The sequence below is a fragment of the Brassica napus genome, assembly GCF_020379485.1.
Source record: "Brassica napus cultivar Da-Ae chromosome A5 unlocalized genomic scaffold, Da-Ae chrA05_Random_6, whole genome shotgun sequence".
Lineage (NCBI taxonomy): Eukaryota > Viridiplantae > Streptophyta > Magnoliopsida > Brassicales > Brassicaceae > Brassica > Brassica napus.
In genome coordinates, this window is record NW_026014043.1 from 15,437 (window position 1) to 32,744 (window position 17,308).

At 33.8% G+C, this 17,308-nt stretch overlaps 2 protein-coding genes and 1 long non-coding RNA gene across 4 annotated transcripts; 1 reads left to right on the forward strand and 2 right to left on the reverse strand.

Moving 5' to 3' along the window:
* Window positions 1-352: 352 nt before the first annotated feature.
* On the forward strand, window positions 353-5,323 carry LOC106453854 (CBL-interacting serine/threonine-protein kinase 17). Of its 2 annotated transcripts, XM_048770585.1 has the most exons (11): window positions 353-757; window positions 842-904; window positions 3,315-3,386; window positions 3,471-3,578; window positions 3,680-3,760; window positions 3,843-4,022; window positions 4,095-4,286; window positions 4,374-4,478; window positions 4,568-4,684; window positions 4,844-4,981; window positions 5,079-5,323. In XM_048770585.1, the coding sequence occupies exons 1-11, from the start codon at window positions 593-595 to the stop codon at window positions 5,112-5,114; spliced, it is 1,257 nt and encodes a 418-aa protein (XP_048626542.1). In that variant the 5' UTR covers window positions 353-592; the 3' UTR covers window positions 5,115-5,323. The 2 variants fall into 2 exon arrangements, with proteins under 2 accessions (XP_048626542.1, XP_048626543.1); XM_048770586.1 differs by lacking the exon at window positions 3,680-3,760.
* Window positions 5,324-7,614: 2,291 nt separating this feature from the next.
* Window positions 7,615-13,139, reverse strand: LOC125594326. Its single transcript, XR_007329812.1, has 2 exons — window positions 8,517-13,139; window positions 7,615-8,102 (listed from the first exon to the last, which is right to left on the reverse strand). It is a non-coding gene; the product is annotated as an uncharacterized LOC125594326 (long non-coding RNA).
* Window positions 13,140-13,808: 669 nt separating this feature from the next.
* On the reverse strand, window positions 13,809-15,909 carry LOC106453852. Its single transcript, XM_048770584.1, has 3 exons — window positions 15,495-15,909; window positions 14,776-15,453; window positions 13,809-14,683 (listed from the first exon to the last, which is right to left on the reverse strand). Exons 1-3 carry the CDS (start codon window positions 15,907-15,909, stop codon window positions 13,809-13,811), a joined length of 1,968 nt encoding a protein of 655 aa, XP_048626541.1.
* Between the last annotated feature and the right edge of the window lie 1,399 nt (window positions 15,910-17,308).

The window sequence follows — 17,308 nt, forward strand, 5'->3', positions numbered from 1 at the left end:
TTACATGCCAGCATATCCGCTATTATGGTGTCTTTTTTCGAGGGATAATGGTGTCGTAAGCATATGCTTATTTAGATAAAAACATATATTATTAATATAAAACATGAATAGTCATGCATACAATAATATGATGTGGTAATAAATACGATTTTATCCGTGAGGTGTTTGAATCGTCCTATAGAGAAAATATGTTTTATAAAATATTGTTATAAATGTATTTTTTTTTAAATTGTTATAAGACATTATTACACGTTGCATTGTGAATTTGTGAACAGAGTGGAATGGTCGTGGAGTAGATAAGACAGCATATAATAAGAAAACAACAACATTAATAATTTATTCTGTTTACAAGGAAATTATTATAGAAGTTTCCTTTTTAGTTTACCAAGAGAGAAAAAGAGAATACATAATCCAATAGAAGAATTGCATAGAAGAAGGGTGAAGGAGGAAGCAAAAAGGAAGTGGCGTGTTTTTTTTCATTTCTTCTCCTCAAAGTCTCATACATATCCACAGATTCATAGCTCAATCTCATCCTCGTTTGCTCAATCTATCGAGAAAAATTGTACAGCGACCGATTGGTTTAGATTCTTGGATGGTGACGAAGGAAATGCGTGTTGGAAAATACGAGCTTGGGAAGACGCTTGGTGAAGGAAACTCTGCGAATGTCAAACTCGCCAGAGATACTGTTTCAGGACAATCTTTCGCTGTCAAAATCATCGACAAGTCTCGTATCTCTCGTCTTAACGTCTCCTTGCAGGTTGTTCCATTTTCCATCTCTTCTTTTCTTCTTTAGAATTATGGAAAGGTGAATTCCAAGGCTTACAAAAATCGATTTTGATAGATTAAGAGAGAGATCCGCACACTCAAAGTGTTGAAGCATCCCAACGTTGTCAGATTACATGAGGTAATTAACTACTTTGCAATCATTTTACTGGAGAAACTTGGATACTTGTGATTGTGTTCTTTGTCATGGAAAAGATGATAACGTAAAGATTCTCTATTACAGCTTAAGGAAACCATGATTCTATTATCTGGGTATAAGTTTGTCAAAATATTAGGGAATGTTTTGACGATGATTAACGGGGATTAAACAAACCTGGGAAACCTTTTTATTTTGTTTGCTTTCTAAAATATCTTGGTTAGTTGTTTTTTTCTTAATTTTAGTTCTTTTCTAATTTCTTTTTATTAGTACACAGTACACACGTAATCTTCTCTTCTCTTCGCGTTGTTAAATAGACACGCTAAACTTTTTATATATTTTTTAAAAATTAAATATTGTTTCCCCCCATTAATGGCCATGGATTTGATGACAATTTCAATTCTGGGGTCGGTCCTATTTTTTTAATATCGACAATGTCATGTTCACGATTCTTAATTCAGACAATAAAAACCAAAAAAAAAAAAAAAATCCAAACATTACCAGATAACATGAAGTAGTTTTTAATATATATAGTTGAGATCCATAAATTCTATTTAGAACAGAGTTAGTTTAAACAAAAATCTAATAAACATTCAAATGTCGTGACACAAAAATAACTAACACTTCATGAAGTAATTGTTGCACGATTTTTATGGTAATCTTGAATTCTTGTGGTTGTATCTGTTTGATGGCATAAATAATTTTAGAAACTGCTTAAGGAAATCTCCCAATAAATTTTTTTCTATGATAACTCTTTTTAAGTTTTGTCACCAAAATAGTCATCACTAAAAAAATGATCAAAATAAATTTTTTTTTAGAGCAAATTAGCTCAATATACTTAAAAGGGTGGGATACCATACAAATGAGGAAAAATGGTAATGATGGGGGAAAAAAAATTGGAGGGATATAGAGTATAGAGTGCAAATAGGGGATATTTGGTGTGTAGGGAGTACAAATTCTCTTTTTTTTTAAAGAGTAAAAGTACATTTTTATTCTATGATTAACTAATCTAGATTTATGGTTTAGAGTTAAGGAACAAATTTAAAAAAATAAAAATAAATATTAAAATTTTTAAAATAAAAAAGAATTATTTTGATTATTTTTAGAGTTATTTTTGTGCCAAAAACTTAAAAACGACTATTCGAGAGAATTATCCAATCCCAATTCGATCCAATATTTATATCAATTGTTTCTGTATTATTTGAAAACAATGTATGGGGTGTACCGACCAAATTTTCGGGCCCTCCATTATTATTTTATTTCTTATTAATTAGAAAGTTTTGACAAAAAGACATTAAACTTTGTTTATTTTTTGATGCAATTGAACTTTATTTGTTGCTTTTGAAAAAGTATCTTCTCATCTTTTGTGGTCAAGAACTTGCGAACAAAAGTCCCCTAAGTTATTAGTAGATTCACACCCTAACACGTATGTTCACCAACCAATAAAAGTTATATATTTTATATTTAATATCTTTTTAAAAAAATATTATCAATTTATATCATGATTTTATTTTATTTTTAAAATATAAATAAAAAATAATACTAGTTACAAAAAAGAAGATTTCTTAAAAAACATTTTTAACACCGTCAGCAAAAAACTAAACCCTAAATCCTAAACTCTAAACATTTGGGTAAACCCCAAACTCTTGGAAAAATCATAAATTTTGGATAAATCCTAAACCCTAAATCAAAAGCAATAAACACTAAATCTTAAAAACACTAAACCCTTAATCCTAACCCTTAAACTCTTGGATTTAAAATTTTTAAGATTTATTGTTTAGTGTTTTTGATTTGTGGGTTTAGAATTTATCCATGAGTTTATGGTTTACCCAATGATTTAGGATGTGTCCAAAGATTTATGGTTTACGGTTTAGGGTTTAGGGTTTCAGTGTTTTGCTGACGGCGTTAAAAAAATTTTAAATTTTTCTTTTCATTTTTTCAACTAATACTATTTTTTATTTATTTTTACTTTGTTATTTTAAAATTATGATATAAACTCATAATATTTTTTTTTTCTCTTTTTAAAAGATATTAAATATGAAATAATTAATTCTTATTGGTTGGTGAACCTACGTTTGATACTTTCCTCCTGAATGTTTTCATTAATGTTGTTAGAAAGGCCACGCTTAACATATAATTAAATCATTTTTGTACTTTTAGTATTTTGATGACTTCTAATTTTGATGACCAAATAAATATGAGTTAAAGATTAATTTTCTTGCAAGCAACCAAAATAGTTGGTTCTGAACGTTGAATTAATAGACTTGGTCTATGTTTTTGCTTGAAGATGGGAGCTTCTCTGATATTTTTCTAACTTATGGTCTCCAAGTTTATTTTAAATACCTAAGCTTATTTTATATCATTGATAAGCCAATTATTTATTGTCGACTTGCAGGTCTTAGCTAGCAAAACCAACATTTACATGGTCCTTGAATATGTCACTGGAGGAGACTTATTTGACAGAATTGTAAGATTCATGTATTGCTACGGTGACAGTTTTGTTAGTTAGCCAAAAAGTTGGTTTCTAAAGACGTGCTCTGATTTCTCTTAGGTCTGCGAAGGAAAGATTTCGGAGAGAGAAGGAAGAAAAATGTTTCAGCAGTTAATTGATGGACTCAACTATTGTCATTACAAAGGCGTTTTCCACAGGGATCTCAAGGTCTGTTGTGTGTACACGTTTTCCTGACCCATAAAGAACATAAAACGTTTCCTGTAATATGTCCCACATTTTTTTATGCCAATGTCACTTTCTGTACGTAGCTAGAGAATGTTCTTCTTGATGCAAAGGGTCACATTAAGATCACTGACTTTGGCCTTAGTGCTCTGCCTCAGCATTTCAGGGTATTTTCCAAATAGCCTAAACATATATACATCAGCAAAAAACGTACATATGTCCCAACATTTTTCGGGTTTGACATTCTAGGAAGATGGGTTGCTACATACAGCCTGTGGAAGTCCTAACTATGTCGCTCCTGAGGTTTTAGTCAACAAGGGCTATGATGGTGCTGCATCGGATATATGGTCATGTGGAGTAATCTTGTATGCTATTCTTACGGGATGTCTCCCTTTTGATGATACAAACCTGGCGGCTATTTGCCGGAAGGTACTGTTTTTTTTCTCTATAGTTTAGTTTATGTTTGAAGAAACATAACAAAAAGCGCTACTGCCATTCCAGATAGTCAAAGGGGACCCCCCAATACCTAGATGGATATCACCGGGTGCTAAAACCATGATCAAGAGAATGCTTGATCCAAATCCAATGACGAGGATAACAATCGCAGGTATTAAGGCCAATGACTGGTTCAAGCATGACTACAGTACTCCGTCCAATTGCCATGATGAAGACGATGCAATCTCAATCCAAGATGTAAGACTATGTTGCCTCTTATCCTGGTTCTTACACCAAGTGCATTGCTTTGATCAGAGTTTTGTCTCTTTGGTTATTATGATGAAGGTATATGAAGAAGAGAAGACCTCTGATTCACCAACCGTCATCAATGCCTTTCAGTTGATCGGAATGTCACTGTTTCTTGACCTCTCCGGTTTGTTTGAGACAGAGGTAACGATACCTTCTTTTCTTCGTTTGCTATGTATCAAGACTATTCTTTGCTTCACAATAAACGTGTATATCTTTATGCATTGGTTCAGAACGTGTCAGAGAGGCAGATAAGATTCACGACAAATAAGCCAGTCGTAGATGTGTTGTACAAAATCAAAACAGTCCTTATGGAGATGGGTTTCTGTGTACAAAAGAAACACACAATGGTGACATCTCCTTTTGCTCTTATCTACTACTTGAAATGTCTTGCTTTTTCTTTAACTGCAACTTGAGATGATGTACAAAGTTTATCCAAAAAAAAAAAAACTTGAGATGATGTATAGACTTTTAGTGGTTTTTAAAGCTGCGAAGTGATGTTGCTTCAGTTAAAAGCAATCCAAGAAGAGAGTACTCGGAAAGGGCAAGGCGGGTTATCAGTAACGGCTGAGGTTTTCGAGATAATCCCGTTGCTGAATGTGGTTGAACTGAGAAAATCACATGGCGATTCATCTCTATATAATCAGGTATTAATAAATTCATGTAACTATTATTTGGTCTCTTTGTATATATTTTCTTCCAATATTGACCTAAAACAAACTTATCGCTTTTGGGTTGGTGCAGTTGTGCGAGAGATTATCAAACGAATTGGACACATGATGTGTCATACAATATTATTGCAAGTACAACAGCTTTTAAGGTAGCCAGTAGCAGAAACAAATGTCGACTATTCAATATCCGGGATGATAGAGGATATATGAAAAAAAGTTTTTTCTATTAACTTTTCTTTGTATAAAATCGGTACATAACATTCAAAAAAACAAGGCCACAATTAGGTTCTATTGTAAACAATATATTTTGTTTCTCTATCCGTACACCAGCAGCAATTTAAACAGATATCTAAGCATAGGATCTTTTCTCTATCTGTTCATAAGAAGCAATTAAACAGATAATTAAGCATATGATTTTTTAAGCATATGATATTTTCTTGTATAGCTGATTTAACTTGTACATTATAATCAAGTACTTTGTCTCTTTCATCGTTTTCTACAATGGTCTAGCATTTCCAATGATAAAAGAACTTAAACAGTATCTGTAACAATATAATATTACTACTTTATTATATAATTTATAGGATGATTGATTACTATTTTATTATAATTTATTTGATAAAATTTTGGTTATTTAATAATATAAATGTAAGAATAATATTTGAGAATATATTTATTTACTAAATATACGATAGAAATTTTGAAATTTTAAGATTTTATTAAAGATATTTTTGATTGATCAATTTGAAATAAAAACACATAAAATATCTTTTGGACATTATTTGCAAAGTGATTTTGACACATGTCTTTTGTACAATCACTTTCACTAAATAAATGTGATATGACATACTAGAAATTATGACATAGCTTATGCCTAAATGTGACATGGACAATTACATTTAATGCTTATTTTTATCTTTAGTAAATATTTAGAATATGGTAGTAAATTATACATCATCATTAAAGTAACTCTATTCAAATATTATATTAAATAATATAATAACAGAAATATATTAATAATTTACAAATTTTGAAATATTAATTATTTATATTTTCTATAATTATAAAATTTTATTACTGATCAATGTTTCCATATTTTAAAAAATCATTAATTTTTAATCGTAATATTATTATCTTCATTTATATATCTAAATTTTAGAAATACTTTTTATAAATTTTGATAATTATACAACTTTTATTTTAATTAATTTTATAAAAATTTATTTAATATATTTGATCCAAAAATAGATAAAAATCTATCTTATATTTATTCTTAAATATAATTTAAAGTAAACAAAATTGTTTATTTCATCTTAATTTTAATGTTCAATTAAATAAAAATTTATATTGAAATATTTGTAAAAAATAATAAAATTTTAGTTAAAATATAACGTAAATTAAAATTTTATCATTGCACATTGTACTGAAAAACACATAGTGTAAATGTTCTTGCTGTCAAAAAAAAAATATATATATACACAAGCGAAATATTATGGTCTATTATAGAACCTAGTTAAGCTACATTGACTTTATTTTACAAATATCTAGATCTTAAGCTACATTAACTATATTATCTTTTTCATAAGATTTTTATTTTATTGATTTTTTCGAACTAGACTATCTTAAGTTTAAGGAATACAATACCTTTTTGATGTTTTACTGAGAAAACAAAAACAATAAAGAGAAAGTTTACTAAAATGACACAAATTTATTGTGTTATTACTAGAATAACTCATATTTTTAAAAAATTATTAGAATGCTTTTCTAGTCATAATTTCCCTTACTCATAGTTATAACAAAAAAAACATTGCTAAAGTACCCTTAACATTTGATCGACGATCGATTTATTTTCAAAAAATTAAATCTATCAAATAATAAGTCTGTTCATAAAATCTTTATAGAAAAAAAATCCACGTTAAAGTGGTGCCAGCCTTTTTTAGAAACGTCAGATTTTTTTCCACGACAGAGTTAATTGTCCGATTTGAATAGAAAACAGATTTATAAGAGTATGTTTGTCGAATGAAGTGGCAGATTTGTTATAAACGGTAGATTTTTGTGGTTCACTTCTTTTCTTATGTTCGACTTATTTTCTTACGGCATAGTTCTATATCCGATTTAAAATTATCGATAGACTTTTTATTTACATGGTGACTGACTTATAATTCATGTTGTGGTACGTTTATTGACGAAAATCTGGATTTATATAAACCAAACGTAATTTAATGTTTAATTTTGACCCGGTTTATATTAATTTCGAATCTGGTTTATCTTTAAGTTAATAAAGATCAGAATTATGTAATTTTTTTGGTAATTGTCATCATATCATCTCTTTCATCCCTCTTTTCTTTCTTATCAAGTTGTTTCTTTTTTATGGTGGTTTAAACAACTTGTTGCAATCTTTATTGATTGGAGAAATATGGATCACATCATTCTTGTATGTGGCAAGTGAAAATTTGACTCTTTTTAATGATCTCACGGTGTAGTATGAGTGATAGTGAGAAAGAAAGTTCCAAACTTTTTTTATTTTATCAACAGCTTCATATGTTGCACAAAAAAAAATCAACAGCTTCTTTGATGCTCTTTCTGGTAAGTTCAAGCTGCGGTTACCATGAAGAAAAAGGTTTGTAACATTATCAAATCAAAGCAGTATACAACGTTCAAGCGTGTAGAGTAATATTAGCAATACAACAATAGACAAAGAGCGGTCTCCTAGGCATACAATACAATCCCAAATGTGAAAATTGTACAAGAGAGTAAAAGTAAAATGCTCTGAACATCTCACTTGATTAGATAAACTCATCCACAAGCTGACGGAGATTAGGATTCTCCAATGCAGCTACCAAGTCTTTCTTTATCATTCAGCTGTTCATCGGCATGAGAACCGGGATACACTCTGATATCAACTTGAACATGAGTAAAAGGAAACAGTAACAATCATACATATATAGCAAATGACCATTGAAAAAATCTCTCTTTTTACTTAAGAGCATAGTTGACTTGATAATGGAGGGGCAAGCATTCTTTAAGCTTAGCTCTCAAACACAGACCAATTATAGATGCCATTCTACAGTGCTGGATCGTCGGTGTAAACGTTATCCTGAATTGATCACATAACCAAAACCCACAAACTCACAAATCATTAAAGATCATATACACAGAAGAAAAAAAAGCCTCACACTTTTGGATCCAAAATAAAAAAAGTTTGGAACTTTCTTTCTCACTAAAGGAATTGAAAGTTAAAGTTATGTAAAAAACAGAACCAAAAATTAAACTTTAATTCAGAGTTCAATGTGAGCCGGTGGTAAAAGAACTAGGAATTAGAGTCTACAAACTTTCACAATCAATAACATTAACCAAAATTAATTACGAAACAGAAAAAAAAACAGTCTCGGTTCAAAGTGGAAGGAATGTTGAAATTGGAATTTAGGAGTTTCGAAATTAAACACTCAATCAAACAATACATGTTAAAATATATAATAACAACTTGGAATTGGACAGATTTGGCACTTACAGTTCAATTTCGTTGATCTAAAACGGAAGACAAATCAGACCTAGGGTTCACACAACAGGGGCGATGGCGACTTGACGAGGAGGTGTCGAAATCTACGGCGGCTGTGACGGAGGAGATGTTGTCGGAGTGGGATAGGAGCGACGACAACTCTTAAACGGAGAAGGCTCCACCTTCTGTTTCGTCGATGTCTTGTGAGAGAGTTGCAGAGACACCACAAACTCTTTTCTTCTTTTCTGATTGTTTTTTGTCGTCAATTCCTTTTTTAAAATGGTTAACCTATATTTTCCAATTTTTTTTGATTTATTAGAATGGAAACTTGTGGTTAATTAAGTTAGAGATTGGCTTTTAGTAAATTTGCTCCTATCCCATTTTTAGTCTAGTAATTAAAATTTAATATAAGTCACTAGATTTTGACTCGCGCGCGGGTTTTCTGTAGATTATAAACAAAGTTTGATATGAATTAATATTTTGAAAGAATTGTTAGTAATTTGTATTATAACAAAGTAGAGAATTTGTTTTAAATTATGTAATTTATGAATTAGATTATTTAAGATTTTATATGTACGTTTTTACATAACTCTCTCTTAAATTTGGACATTTATCTGGATCCAAAAACCGACCAGAAAACACAGGTTTGATTTGGATCCATAGATAAATACATGTTCGGTATTTATTGGACCCACGTTCTTGGTTCAAGTCCACATCCTACTGGAGACCATATCGGATACTCTAAGTACCCGAAATATTATGTGCATATTAGGCATTTTTAGATATTTCAAATATGTTTTCGATATTACTATATCCTCTTAAGTTTCATGTTCTGGTTTTCGGTTATAATTTCGGCTTTTAGGTTAATTTTTCAAATTTCTTAAAATATATTATTTTGGGTATATAGATTAAACTTTGGGTATTTTCGATTTTTCGGGTAAAATTTCTGGTCTTTTCGGCTATTTGAATATTATCGGGTATTTTTTATATATTTCGGGTTTTGGATTTTTCTGGGATTTTGAGTACTTCGAGTCTTTTGGGTTCTAAACCAGAATCGACCCGGACCTGCTATGTACCCAAAATTTACATGTATTTTTGTAAGTATTTGAATTATGGACCCAAACCAACCCAACCTTGGAAGGAATTGACCCAAACTCAGATAGAAAAGTTTCAGATATTTAGTTGAGTTATAATATTTAGGATTTAACGGACCCGACCAGAAAAAAACCCGACTCTTATCCGATCCGAAGACCCGAATGCCAATTCCTATTCTACTTATTTATTTTGTTCAATTAGTGAGACTTAAGACTTATTTGGTAGATTTTAAGCTAATTTAATAGTATATATTTTCAGGAGTTTTAATTTTTTTTTAACTTATATTGAATAAAATTTTTTATTATAGATATATTTTATAAAAAATAATTGAACGTAAATATAAACAATTTTATTTTAAAAAATGATTTGGTGAAGTGTTTTTATCAAATTTGATTTTGTAAATATTTAGAACTATATAATATTAGATGACATTTTATAATATGTTGTATGATATATGCTTTCGTTTTAATAATTGATATCTAAATATTATATATCCATATTGGAGCATAATATATTTATATAAGGAGAAAAATTATTGGAAAAGAATGAGAAATAATAATAAGATTTATTTAAAATATTTATAGTTATAGTAGTTAATGGTAGGATACAAATATAAAGAGTTATATATAGTTGCAACAACCTTCTTATAATAGATTTTTAAAATGATTTTCTTTTCATAATATAAATTTTCAAAATCGCATCTATAATATTTTTTTAACAAAAATGTTCTCACAATATATTTAGAATATGATGTGTAAGCTTTGCAGATAAATATATTAGAAGTGTTAGTCAAGGAAAAGTTATGATGTATAAGGTTTGTAGATAAATATTTCAGAAAGGTCATCCTATTCAGAAACACATTTCAATCAACGAAAAAAATGATAGAGTGAAGCCTTTGATAAAAAAATGATTGAATGAAATGTTGCAAAGTTGGTGGCACCAAAGAACAATATAGTTTTCGAATTCAAATTCATCAGTTACGTTTTGGTTATAGATTCATGAGAATGATATTTTAGTTAAGTTGAGTAATAAATAAGAACATTGATTGTTTTATAGTTAAATAAGTGTGAAATAATTGATTATTGTATAGTTAGAGAAATATAAGGTAAGACCAATAAAATAGTTAAGTTTAATTAAAGGGTCCAACAACTTTTCATAGGTAGATTTTTTTAGACTCCTTCTCTTTTAATAGTATAGATTCTAGTAATTCTCAGATCAATTAGAGTCATTCCAAATAATTATTTGATGTTGCTTGCAAGATCGTAGAGATGACGGTTATAAAGTGAATTCTTGCATTTTCAAACCTCTTTCACATATTTGGACTATGTTTGCTTGAGTGCTAGCAAATGATAAGTCAGAGAGATTTGATATATCATGGATTTTATGAGTTTTGTCCATGATATAATTCTGATTTTAGAGTTTTTATTATATGTTTAGAGTCTATTTCAGAGTCTTTACAATACAAGTCTAGGTACGTTTTGGACTATTTTGGAGATCTGGAGAAATTTGGAGCTTGAAAATACTTAGAACCGAAAATATCAAGTTGGTGTTGATCGACACTCATTTTGGTGTCGGTCGATACCCTAGTCATCTCACCAAACCGACGAGTTTTAAAGCAAGTTTCAAGAATTGTAATTTTGGCCCAAAAGTCTTCAGCATTTACAAAGCAGTCTCAGAAAAGTTTTTTACCATTTATTATGTATGATTAAGCCATTTTTAAGGCTAAGTTATTTTTGAGATTTGAAGTGATACATCAGAAATTTTCCTGAGATTGATTTGGAACTCCTGTTTTTATTACTTTAACATAATTATGCAGACTTCATCATTGATCTTGTATTCTTTGATTATGTCTGAATAGACCACTTGTTAGATTTAGGGATTTCTAGGATTTGATGAATTGCTAAAATGAATTGCTAGAATGAATTGCTAGGATTTATATTTAACTAGGGCTGGCGCGCGCTACGCGCTAGATCTGATCTATGTGTATTTCCGTTTGAACAGAATTGTAATTAAAATCATTGTTTGTTAGTATATTGGGGGTGACTGGTTGGGCCGTGTGAGCTGACTTTAACTTTAAATTTTACATACAGTCTTTAAAGTAATCAATCATTCGTTATATTGGTTTTTAATCATACAACCAAAAAATAATAAAATGGATGTAAAAGTTTTAGTTTCTAAATCTCAATTTTTTAATTGTAGGGAATTTACTGCTATAGCAATAAATTTTAAAACTAAATCCCTTCCAGCTCAATAAAAAAATCATAGATACTACTTCTACAGTAAATTTTCTATAGTTACATCCCAACGAATCACCAATTTCATATTACTTTCATTGTAGTAATTTATGGGATATTACAAATAAATGAGGAATATCACATTGTTAGAGTTTTTAGTTGGAACGTTTTTTAAGGATCGTGTTCAATAATAAAATTATTGTCAGCATTGTTGCATACTATAATTTGAAGGAAGATACGATAAAAGTCATGTATGCACACAAATAAATGTGTCTCCTACCATTTTTTTTTTTGATAAAATGTTAATATTATACCAAAAAGGAACATGAGGTTATTACATGAGCTTTAGAAGCAGACAGTTACAAATGGCTCAAAAAAAATAAAAAACCAGGTTGGAACTATGAATTTGTTGGTAACCGAGCTTGCAGATGCTAGGAGAACCTAAACCATTGAGCAAGAAGACGTCGACACCGTCGATGGGGTAGACGCGCCAATAAAGTATCCCGTAAGGTCCTGTCCAGTCTTTTGAATAGAGTAACAGGATCATCATTGCAGGCATTATGAAGCCTATTGTTCCTCTCAGTCCAGAGCGTGGAGATGGCATTTTGCACAGTAAGCTTCTTAAGAGTGGAAGAGAGACCTGATGTAGGTGAGAGCAGCCACTGGATCAAGTCAGACCACTCCGGGAAAGTCACCGTAGGTGTACCGAGACGGGGTAAGACCATACTCCAAAGCTGGCCTGCAATGCTGCAATGCAAGAAAAGGTGATCGCGGGTTTCTTGTTGTTGTCCACAGAGACAACAATCTGTCACATTTCCAAGACCCCAACTGACCAGACGTGTTCGGGTTGGAAGACGATCCAAGTTGGTTGTCCAAAAATGAAAAGCGTGTCTGGGTACATGATACTTGAACCAAACCGCTTTTTCCCAAGTCACTTTCGGTGCTGAATCCCTAAGCCTCTCCCAAGTTATCTTTATAGAAAAGGTATCAGACCTCTGTCCCTCAAAGCCCCAAGTATAAGAGTCTAACTGCTGGGGGTCTGAAGGTGGCTGTACCGTTAGGAGAGACTGTCGGAGAGTGCATATTGGCACATTTCTACATCGACTTGAAGGGAGCCTCCAAAGACCATTTCTGCATCCTTCAGCGACTGTAGCTCTTATAGGAATACCCATTTTACAGGGTCCATCATCGCCTATGAAGTGTATCAGCGGACCAAGCGGAAGCCAATCGTCACACCAGTAACTTGCAGAGAGTCCATTTCCAATCTTGCAACCAAGGAAAAGACGAGCAAGGGGTCTTAAGGATAACAAAGCTTTCCAGATCCAAGAATGAGTTTGCCTCGTCTCAGCTAGCCAATAGTTAGTCCTTTTCAACCGATGTTCCCTATTCCAAGCCACCCACAATGATCCTGAGTTTGAAAAAAGGAGCCATACCAGTCTTAGAATGAGGGCTTTGTTCCAGAGCGAGAAATCCCTGAGTCCTAGTCCACCTTCTGCTTTTGGGAGACAGATTTGGCTCCAGGAAACCTTTGATTGGGCACGCTTTGTCGGGTGACCAGCCCACAGGTAAGAGCGGCAAATTTTCTCAATCTCCTTCAGGCAACCTTTTGGGAGAATAAAAGCAGAAAGCCAGAAGTTGACCAGACTGTATGTTACCGATTTTATTAGCTCAAGCCGTCCTGCATAACTCAGCGTTCTCGCCGTCCAGCTTTGAGTACGCTTCTTGATACTGTCTATCAGTGGAGAGTAATCACTTTTCCTGAGGCGTCTATGCAGTAGAGGCAGACCCAGGTATCGGATAGGGAGTGAACCCAAATGGAAGCCAGTTGAATCAAGAGTAGCAGATTCCACTTCATTGAGCCCCGCGTAAAACAGAGAGGTCTTTGCCTTGTTAAGTCCCAGTCCCGATAGTAACTTGAAAGCATCCAGAGCTGAGTCTATCTCTTTCAGCGACCTGGCTGATCCGTCGAAGAAGATCATAAGGTCGTCGCGAAACAGAGATGGGAGACCTTAGGTTGCAGACCTAGGGGGTGGTATCCTATCAGTTCCCTTCCAAACCGTTCATTAAGAAGGCTTGTAAAGGTTTCCATGGCAATAATGAATAAAGCCGGGCTTAAGGGATCCCCTTGCCGCAGTCCACGCCCTCCTTTAAAATAACCACACAGCTCTCCATTCACATTGACTGAGAATGAGGTGGTTGTGATACATTGTCTTATCCAGTTGATGAATATCTCAGGAAACTCAGCAGCATGGAGAACCTGAAGGATGAACGGCCAACTGACAGAGTCGAAGGCTTTCCGGATGTCCACTTTGAGAAGGCCGCGAGGTGAGGAGTTCACACTGCCAAAGCCTTGGACCATTTCAGTTGCTAATAACACATTTTCAACCAGCAACCTGCCTTTGACGAAAGCAGACTGAGAATTAGAAACGAGATCAGGTAGAAGCTTCTCAAGACGTCGAGCCAAGATTTTCGAGACAACTTTATACACTGCATTACAGCAGGATATCGGCCTGAATCCTCCCATCCTATCAACCTCCGTTGTCTTTGGAACCAGAGTAATTGCTGTCGCATTCCATTGTTTCAGGATCTGACCAGAGACAAAAAACTCCCTTACTGCTGCCGTAAAATCTGAGCCTATAATATGCCAAGATTTCCTGAAGAACTCTCTTGTATAACCATCAGGTCCCGGGGATTTATTGGCAGCGAGATTGAACACTTCATTCTTGATTTCAGCTATCGAAACCGGGCCTTGAAGCATCGCTTTGCAGGTGCTGTCACATCGAAATGTGGTGAGGCGGTTGATCTCAAGCATATCAGAATGAGTCGTATCATTAGGGGACCCCCTAGCAGCTCAGAGTAGTAGTCCACACAGTGGGACTTGATATCTGAGATGTTATCAATTTTCTGGTTTTGATCATCAAGGAGGTAGTGTATATGGTTACCTGATCTCCGTGACAACATTGAACGATGGAAGAGTGTAGAGTTGCAATCCCCAACCCTCATCCAAGTTACCCTTGATTTTTGATATAGAAATTTTTCTTCTGCTAGCGCCAAGGTTGTCCATTCAGAGTGCGCTTGCTTTTCCCTTGCAGCAGCGATGGCGGAGGGGTTTGTGAGGAAAGCTGACTGAGAAGCCAACAAGCGGTCATGAGACTCTTTAACCCGATTCTCCAGGTCCGAGAAATGCTCTCTGTTGATGTCCTTGAGTACTGGTTTTAATAGTTTTAATTTTCGAGATAGCTGGAACATCGCAGTCCCAACAATGCTTGTATTATTCCAGAACCTCTCCAAACGTGGGATGAAGTCTTCATGATCAAGGAGGAAATGCGAGACCTTAAACGTCTTTTTGGAGAGAATCCTTGTACCCAAAACAACTGTGCTAGGGCAGTGGTCCGAGAAGTCCATCTCGCCGAAGTGACCATAAGAGACAGGGAACGCCAGCAACCAGTTATCATTAACCAAGATCCTATCCAGCTTCTTTGCTAAATGATTAGTTGTTTGCTTATTCCACCACGTCAACTTGTTACCACGGAAGGTGAGATCAGAGAGCCCACTGTAGACCAAACAATCTCTGAAATCTGACATTCCTGACGAAATCCGTGTACTACCTTTGGAACTGTCTGAAGGGTCCAATGTTTGGTTGAAGTCTCCCAACACTAACCATGCCTTGGAGCCAATAATAGGATCCGAGATAAATAGCACAACTCCTCCCAAAGAAGAGCTCTCCCACTTTTGCAGTTAACTCCATATACGTAGGAGACTGCTATCTCCGTGTTACTGAACGGAACTTTAACGATGCATGTTATCATCTGCTTTGACTTGGAGTGGACTGTGAGACTAACACAAGGATCCCACACGACCCAAATTCTGCCAAGCTCAGCAAATTCATAGTTACCAACAAAATTCCAACCTGGAAAAGAAGATTGAATATACTTCGCAGACTTGTGAACCTTCACACGAGTCTCGATTATGCTACCAAAAAGAGGTTTACTACTCCTAAGCCATTTCCTGAAGCTTCTCCGCTTTACACTACTATTAAATCCTCTAATGTTCCAACAAAAAGTGTCAACCGCCATTATCTATATAGGGTTGAGGTGGGGGTGCTTCCCCATACGCTTTTTCAATTTCCGCTTCTGACTTTTCGTCAGCACTTTAGTGAACTCAGTCACCACCGGAGTAGAGTCACATGGATCACTCTCCTCATCAGTCGCTGATTCTGAAGATGATGACTCATGTTGGTGCTCCGATCCTCCAGACTCTGAGGAAGAGGAGCTTAGTTCAGATCCAGAGGAAGAGATCACTGCCTTCCCATTCTTTTTTGAAATACGCTTCTTACTCTTCTTTAGAGTTGATTCCACAGGGTCGGCCAAGTAGTCTTTCGGGTCTGGTATTGGTGTAGTAGGTTTCTTCATCTTCTCCGTCTTGGTAACTTTCTTCTTCTTCTTTCGTTTCTTTTTAAGCTCAGAGTTTACCCCACCGTCCCCCACCAGTGGCTCTTCATGCGTGGCTGATTTTTTGGCTCTCGGACAATCAGCTGTATCATGTGTAGTAGTTTTACAACTAATACATGTAATTGGCGCGGTTGGGCATCTCTTGATTGTATGGCCTGTTTCTTTGCAGAAAGAGCAATTAGGTGGTAACCAAGGACAGGAAACCCCCACCCTCACAATTTCACCTGATTGAAACCGAGCGTTAACCGCTTCAGGGAGCGGCTTAGTGAGGTTTACAACAGTGAAAACTTTGGCAACATCCAAATTCGTCATATTTGCTGTTGCAGGGTGAAGATATAGGGGGTCTCCTACAAGACCTGCCACATGCTCAAGAGATTCTTCATTAAAGAAATGGGGTGGGACTCCTCGGAGTTCAAGCCAAACCGGAGCTTCGACTAGCTCGGGCATTGTTGGAGTTAGGCCGGGCGAGTAATCAGCCACAAACATTTTAAAGAGGAGTTTGCTAGGATTTATATTTTACTAGGGCCGGTACGCGCTACACACGGGATCTGATCTATGTGTTATTTCCGTTTGAACAGAATTGTAATTAAAATCATTGTTTGTTAAGGGTGAAGGAAACTTTGTTTATGTTTTCTGTTATTCTAAATTGTAAAATCAATATTTCGTATCTTAATTAAATATGTCAACATGAAGTAAATATATGTCAAAAAGAAAAAATCTATAGAAACATAATTAAAGTAAATGTATGAACAAAGAAAATAAATCTATGAATGATGTATAAATCTATTAAAATTAAATAAATATGTGGCAAGAAACTAAATCTGTCGAATCATCATTAAATCTGTTATTATTTAAAAAAAATTGTTGTTAAAACGTGACAAAATGTTTTAAGAAAAATTGTCAAATTTAAGTAAATTTGTGACCAAGAGAAATAAATCTGTCAAATAAAAGAGTGTTACTATATAAAACATAAAAAATTGTAAATACTTTTTTGTAACAAAGGAAGTAAGGGAAAAATAAGTAT